Consider the following 5,369-nt stretch of genomic DNA (forward strand, 5'->3'; position numbering starts at 1 on the left):
CACTCCCTAAACTCAATAATAACTTACACACCCAATACTCACTAGTATACATACACACCCCTACTACCTACAATAATAGACATACACACCCCTACTACTCAATAATAGACATACACACTCCCTAAACTCAATAGTAAACATACACACTCCCTAAACTCAATAATAAACATACACACTCCCTAATCTCAAAAACAAACATACACACGCCCTAAACTGAATAATAAACATACGCACCCTAATACTCACTAGTATACATACACACCCCCTATACTCACTACTAAACATACACACCACCTAAACTCAATAATAGTCATACACGCCCCTTAAACTCAATAATAAACATACGCACCCCAATACTCACTAATATACATACACTCCCCCACCCCCTATACCCATTGACCCCATCCCTACTCACAGCCACCCCTTAACCCTCCACACACACGCCCCCCCCGACAGACCACAGGGTCTTGACGTGGCGTGTAGTGAGATAACAGAACTGGCGCACTTGGCGGCAGAGGCGTACCATGAGTCTTTGTATGCACTGCTGTCACGCACAGTGCACGTAGTACTGACCTCCTGGGTGACTCATGGGCCAGCCTTAGCCGCCATAGAGAGTGCGCTTGTGCTCATAGGGGCTGTTTCTACCTCTGCCCAGCCGGGTGCTGGGGATTGCTCTCCAGGTGAGTTTGATACGAGTGACTTGTGCGGATATGAGCGACGATAGATGTATGGTCGTATATGCAATGGTTGTCATAGGTTGATGTGTATGTTGCTATAGTGTTAGATAATTTGATATATATACAACTTTATGTTAATCTATATTATATATGACTACGCTTGCATATAATGGCTGTCATAGGTTGTTGTGTATGTTACTATATTGTAGCTTGTAACGTATAACTAGCTTCCCGTCCAACAGTCGAGTAATATTTTTGCCTGGCAATCTATAAATAGCCCGCCACCTATCAATAGCGTCCCACCTACCAGTTTAAAAATAGAATTCACTCCGTCTATAGATAGCATCTCACATATGACACATTTCGTCACGTCTCCCGCTGTATTGACAGCCCGAATGGAGGCCACCCCCACACCCGCCCCGCGCGCCACTCCATTCAGCGACACATCATTTGCGACACCGTCGCAAACTCCCCATTCCCAGCACCTACCAAACTCCCAGTCACGAAGTTATATGGAGCCCCTATGTGGCATGCTGGATGTTTTGCGACGCCGGATTGGCGACGCGACCACGATGCCTGGCAATGTCACAAATGCGTCGCAAAAGCGTGTCGCAAATGCGGCTGCTGATGGTGCGGGCGTGGATATGGTGGACTGTGGTGTGGGTGGACGTGGTGTTGAGGAGAACTACATGCAGGTATGCAGTGCTTAAAATAGAATAAACGGCATACGTTGCTGTGTGCCTGTTACTAATACAGATGTGAGAATATAACCTAAACACAGCAACCATCAACCATCAATGCAACCTCTGTTGTGAGGGTTACGGATGATATAGAGCGTTGAGGACTGAATGCGTTTACGCGCATATTGCATTGTCCGCTATAACAAAACTACTACACTTCTCGTGTGAGTACCGCGGGTACATTCCAGTACTCCCAATAGCAACTAAACTAACTACACACCGTTGTTGTTGTTGTGGCTGTATTGCAATACTACCATTAGCAACTACCCCCCGTTGTTATTGTTGTGTCTGTATTTCAATACTACCAATAGCAACTACCCCCAGTTGGTGTTGTTGTGTCTGTATTACAATACTACCAATAGCAACTACCCGCCGTTGGTGTTGTTGTGTCTGTATTACAATACTACCAATAGCAACTAACCCCGTTGTTGTTGTTGTGGCTGTATCATAATACTACCAATAGCAACTAACCCCCGTTGGTGTTGCTGTGTCTGATTTCCAATACTACCAATAGCAACCAACCCCCGTTGGTGTTGTTGTGGCTGTATTCCAATACTACCAATAGCAACTAACCCCCGTTATTGTTGTTGTGGCTGTATCCCAATACTACCAATAGCCACTACCCCCCGTTGTTGTTGTGCCTGTAGGCTGAGAGTGCCACTCGACCATCACCACTTGTTGCGATCGTTTACACCCACATACGTACTCCTACCCAACTGCGCTCGTGTTGTTTGTGCAGATTGAGGGGACCACTTTGTTCGCAGCAGATGGCAGTCTGGTTGGCCAGTGCGGTGATAGTGTCTGTGCTGAAGGCGAGGCTGGTGCAGACACGCAGGAGTCATTCAACACTCAGAAGTATCTTAACTCGTACCACGCCGACTTCTTTGCAGGTAGTTCGGATGTATGCCTTGCGTGGACGTATTTTGTATGTTTGCATGAATTTGTGTGAGTCATATATACATGTATCTATGTTTGTATGTATGTATGTAAGTGTTATGTAGGTAGGTATACTTGAATGTATGTGTGTTTATCTTTGTATCTATTGTATCTGTTGATCCATCCATCTATCTATATATATATATATATTAGAGAAAACGGTGTGTGTGTGTGTGTGTATAATTATATATTATTTTTATATATATCAACGCCCACATCATCTCATACGGCATCCGGTCCATTTAACCGTAGCAGCCTTCGCTACAGATTCAGACTTCCTGAGCTTAGATATATGTGCATACATATATGAGTTGTTTGTGCATACCGTTGCAATTCTGTCTATTAAACGTATATAGACTGCAATAGAAGCTGGTCCATCTGCATGAAGGTATTGGACGTCCCACCACCACCCATAAGGGCCTTAACCCTAAACCCTAAATCCTCAACCCGTTTATATTGTGTCTCACATGGGCACACAAACTACATCAAAGTCTGACTGCTAAATCGAATTCACGTACCAATCTCAAACCCTGCTACCCTAAACTCTAAACTCTAAACCCTGAACCCTTGTCGCAGGTATATTGTGTCTGCTAGAGACGTACGACTACAGTAGTACCACTGTGAGTCTGCCAACCGCAAGTGCACCCGCTTCAAGCGGCACAGTTCCTACCAAAGTCTCAATAGCCCCAACACTCAGCACTATAGGACGCGGCAGAGCAGCACACAAAGGTATCACTATGGCTTATACATAGCTATTGATTTGTTTATGTGTTTGATACGACTCAATTGCTTGGGGTTGGGGCTGGGCTGGGCTGGGGTCGGTGCGGTGGGTTGCGTTGCGTTGCGTTGGATTGGGTTGCGTTGCGTTGCGTTGGGTTTGGGTGGGGTGGGGTGGGTTGGGTTCGAGTGGGTTGATATGCTCCACATGGCTTGGCGTGTGTTGACTATTAGACCTAGCGAGTGTCTGTGCGGGTGCTGTGGTGACTCACATCTGTCACATTGTCACAGGCGCATCGCCTTCGGCCGGAACTTCTGTGAGAGGCGGCAAACAACTCAGCACGCGAATGAAACATGCGTTGTATCGGTTGCTGGAAAGCTGCTGCTTCGTCGTCTACAAGACATTGGTGGCTGCCCCAGGTATAGAGACGAACAGATGATGACGTGTTGTTGCTTCTTTTCTTGTGCATTGGATGGGAGATGATGACGTGTTGTTGTTTTGAGGCCTGATGACGTGTTGATCCTTCTGTACTGTGCGGTGAACGATGATGACGTGTTGTTTATGTGTTGTTGTTTGTTTTTAAATGCGTGCCTATCCCTATTAGTGTGTGTATGTGCTTGTTATCCTCTGTCTTTGTGTGCGTTGTATCAACGAGTTCGTTTCTCGCAATTTTAGACATAAAGAAGTCAAAAAAACTTAACTTCTGCCACGTGATGGCAATGCGCTGATAAACGCACTACCTTTTTTAATATGGACTCAGTGAAGTAGGGACCCAACGTGGTGTGTGTGGGCTGTGAGGATGGAGTGTGTGTGTGTTGTATCGCCTGCTGTGAAGCTGTTGTTGCGGTGGTGCTGGTGGCTATCCTGGGTATGTGGGATTAAAACAGGACATTGGCCCCGTGCAGGCGTTCGTTGGGTTGATTGTTGTGGTCGTGCGCATGCTAGGTAGTCTATGTAGGTAGACAGACATCCCAAAGAGTATGCGCAAACACGTGTATAGATGTATATAGATGCATGAATGTGTGTATTGCTGTCATCTGGGATGTATTTGCGTATATATTACACTATGTAATAGGAGTATTTCGACCATGCATATATGCACATACACATGCACATACACATATACATACACAGATGCATATACATACATACACATATGCATATATACATATTTGATGTGTCGACCTCAGGTACTTCATGCACTTTTGCATACATATTTTTATCTCTTTTTTCTAATACCCATTCCCGCTGTTGCCTCCCACAGCGCTGTCGTTCCCATTTGACACTCCGCCCACCGCACAAGCGAATGGCCCACAGACATGCGCAAACAACACACATCCTAACAATCAGGTAAAGTGCCATGCTTGCTGAGTGTACGTTTTCATTTGTGCGTTTTTATTGGCGCGTGTCCAGGGCATTAGGTGGCTGTGTATCACATAGGGCGAGTATGTGAGTATGTATGTGAGTGTGTGAGTATGTGAGTATGTGAGTATGTATGTGGGTATGTGAGTGTGTGAGTATGTGTGAGGGAGACATATGTGCTATTACATCTATGGTGTCAAGCATATAGCCAAGGCTGAGCAACCATTCACGTACATTTGGTATATAAATGTTATTTTCATATATCTCTATATGGATGCAATGAGACTCCATGCATCCCAACAACCAACGCTATCAGATCCAACCTTCACGTTATTACCACTCAAATAATCACGTAACTATGGCAACGGAACTGGCAATGACTCAACCCATGCATATTGATACAGCCACCACGAGAGTACTGTGTATGCAATTCACAACACTGTCGTACACTCACTCTCTGCACGTTGTTCTCCCACGCACAGTCGCGTGACCATGGTAAGGGGGCAGCCAATGGCACATCTCGTGATCGCTTGCAGCAGAGTGGTATCAGCGCAACGCTGTTCCGCATTAACGTTCTGATCATAGAAACCATTGTGCGCATGCTCATGGTCCACAGCGAAGCAGTCTACCCAACCACGGGCAGGTGGGTATAAGTTCATGGGTGTATGTCTGTATACATGTACATCTGTGTGCATACTTTTTTAAAATATTTCTATATACATGGACATGTGTGTGCATAATTTATGTTTACAAATGTCATATATACATACATGTACATGTGTGTGCATACTTTTTGTTTATATGTCTATATACATGTACATGTTTGTGCATAACTTAGGCATAAATGTCTATATATATGTATATATATATATATATATATATATATATATATGTGTGTGTGTGTGTGTGTGTGTGTGTGTGTGTGTGTGTGTATAA

General features: G+C 44.7%; 2 protein-coding genes across 2 annotated transcripts in view; both read left to right on the forward strand.

The window, feature by feature from the left end:
- The window catches only part of SARC_01300 (hypothetical protein), a gene marked incomplete at its 3' end in the record, with an annotated part of 2,602 nt that extends 1,878 nt beyond the window's left edge, over positions 1–724 (forward strand). Inside the window, exon 3 of the mRNA XM_014304954.1 lies at positions 418–724. Coding sequence (XP_014160429.1) covers positions 418–724 — 307 coding nt within the window. The remainder of the gene's footprint in view (positions 1–417) is intronic.
- Positions 725–1,030: 306 nt separating this feature from the next.
- SARC_01301 (hypothetical protein) overlaps positions 1,031–5,369 on the forward strand; it is a gene marked incomplete at both ends in the record, with an annotated part of 9,222 nt that continues 4,883 nt past the window's right edge. Inside the window, 6 exons of the mRNA XM_014304955.1 lie at positions 1,031–1,372; positions 2,157–2,307; positions 2,930–3,082; positions 3,362–3,490; positions 4,336–4,421; positions 4,916–5,076. Of these exons, the coding sequence (XP_014160430.1) occupies positions 1,031–1,372; positions 2,157–2,307; positions 2,930–3,082; positions 3,362–3,490; positions 4,336–4,421; positions 4,916–5,076 (1,022 nt within the window). The remainder of the gene's footprint in view (positions 1,373–2,156; positions 2,308–2,929; positions 3,083–3,361; positions 3,491–4,335; positions 4,422–4,915; positions 5,077–5,369) is intronic.

The sequence above is a fragment of the Sphaeroforma arctica genome, assembly GCF_001186125.1.
Source record: "Sphaeroforma arctica JP610 unplaced genomic scaffold supercont1.51, whole genome shotgun sequence".
Classification (NCBI taxonomy): Eukaryota; class Ichthyosporea; order Ichthyophonida; genus Sphaeroforma; species Sphaeroforma arctica.